General features: G+C 31.2%; 1 protein-coding gene across 1 annotated transcript; it reads right to left on the reverse strand.

Annotated features, from left to right (window-relative positions):
* Positions 1–471: 471 nt before the first annotated feature.
* LOC113373617 lies at positions 472–1,320 on the reverse strand. Its single transcript, XM_026613904.1, has one exon. It carries the CDS (start codon positions 1,318–1,320, stop codon positions 472–474), a length of 849 nt encoding a protein of 282 aa, XP_026469689.1.
* Positions 1,321–2,086: the final 766 nt, after the last annotated feature.

Consider the following 2,086-nt stretch of genomic DNA (forward strand, 5'->3'; position numbering starts at 1 on the left):
AAAGACATGTAATAATCGTCCTTCGTGCGCCCAACATTTATATGAAGGGCGCCAACCGTAGACATGTATGATTTATATTTAATTTCCGTAACGGATTTGAATATATGCTTCCCATTATAATGGATAAGACTCCCTTTGCCAGAGCAAGCTCGCTTTATCATTCGACTATATTATATACTATTAAAGCATGGTCTTGAGGATCCTTCAAAATGCGATATAGTTGAACAGCCATCTACTTATGAGTGGAAACAATTACACACAAGAAGGGTCGGATGGTGGGTTGAATGTTTAATATATATTTCATAATACTAGATAATGCATCTAGTTTCGTAGAATTTTTGTGAAAAATAATATAAGTGACAATAACAATATAAAAGATTTATTTGAGACTACTTTTATTCCAACGGTAAAACAATTATTTAAATGTAAATAAAATTAATAGTATACCATAAATAGTTTACTTTTCTTCCTCTACTCTTGTTTCATATATATAATTGGATGCCGTTCCAACAGCCGAATATCTCTTTCTAAAGCATTTAGATGATTATCTAGTTGTGCCCTTTTCTGTGCCACGTAACCCTTAATCGGCTTAAGGGGCAATTTTTGGTATTCTCTATACGTTTCAGTCCAGTTTTCTTTCAGATTCTTCAACATTTCGTAATGTTCAATTTCCTGAATGAGGTTGCACTTATACGATTTTGCATGTTCAATTTTTTCACCACCAGCAGGTTGATCGTACGAATCCCCGATGTGTTGTTCTATAATGTATTTCGGCACCTTTCCAAAAGAGGTTTTTAGAACATACACCGGCTCGACTTCTTTCAAGGACTTAGTATCGCCAAATCTATTTACTGCAATTTTGGGATTAGAGTACTTGCTTTGTAAGCTTGATATTTTACGTATATTTTCCAGAGGATGATTGACTAATGTTGTATTTGAAGTAGTATTTGATGTAACATTTGATGTATCTGTGGCTTCATATAAGCGTACCGTATTTAAAGATAATGTAGATCTTGCAGGAACTCTTGGTATATTCAATTTATGACACTTATGGGTCACCTGAGGTACTTCTGGTTTAAAACCGCCTCCTTTTTTCAAATATTTTTTAGGGTCAACCTTTGTTATCTGCGGCGATCCCATGGTCTTAGATGAACAACGTTTTTCATTTCGATTTTCTTTATCAATTTTATTGTAAAATTTAGAACGGTACTTTGTTTTAACTTTTGTATTTAATAATTCCTCCTTAGTCTCCAAAGAGTTCATATATAAATGATATTCATAAAGACTTTTTTGCCTCTCAGGCCATTTTGTTAGGGACATGGTGGCATCCAACTTGCTTTTAAAATAATTTTGAAATAAAAAAACAATTTTCCCAAAATTGAGCCCTGACGTGTCAAGTTCTAACGTTTCATTTGTTTTGATATTACCGGTATATTATTATTAAACCGTCGGAAGCAAAAATGATTTTTATCCTGGTATAAACACGGTTTTGTAAATAGTTTATTATTTACAGAATTTTGCCTTATTAAGGCTCATTATTCAAACATAAAAATACAATATCTCAATAGTAACTTTCTATAAGTGTACATAAAAATGGGTTCGTAAAAAAACAAGTTTTAGATAAGATGCCATAAAGAAAAGATGTTTATTATTTCGAAAAGAATAGTATTTCTATCAATTTCGAAATTTAAACATTTCAATTCAAAAACATTTTTTTTCAAAAAGTATTTTTATTTATAATTATTTAAAGAACTAATCGCTCTGAGAAATATATTTAAACATTGAAATTAAACAAATTTTCGAACAAACATTTGCGTTTTAATTTTGCGTTTTAAAATAAATAATTTGTTGGTAACAACAAATCCATATTATATGGAAAAGTAGTGTGGAATTGTTGCAATAGGAAACTGAACTTTCAATTGTTAACTGAAAATACAACATCTGAATTAATATAATAGGCTTGGAGAAAAGCGACTAATGGTGTCTCTTTACGTAAACAAAACGTACGTATCTCAAAAGGTTACCGAGGTTCAACGCCAAGTGACCTTACATGTGACATAGCAAACATCCAAGGTGTTATTATTCA

This window comes from Ctenocephalides felis, unplaced genomic scaffold (genome assembly GCF_003426905.1).
Source record: "Ctenocephalides felis isolate EL2017-DRISC unplaced genomic scaffold, ASM342690v1 CF-g0.4_SCAFFOLD_01604, whole genome shotgun sequence".
Taxonomy (NCBI): Eukaryota; Metazoa; Arthropoda; class Insecta; order Siphonaptera; family Pulicidae; genus Ctenocephalides; species Ctenocephalides felis.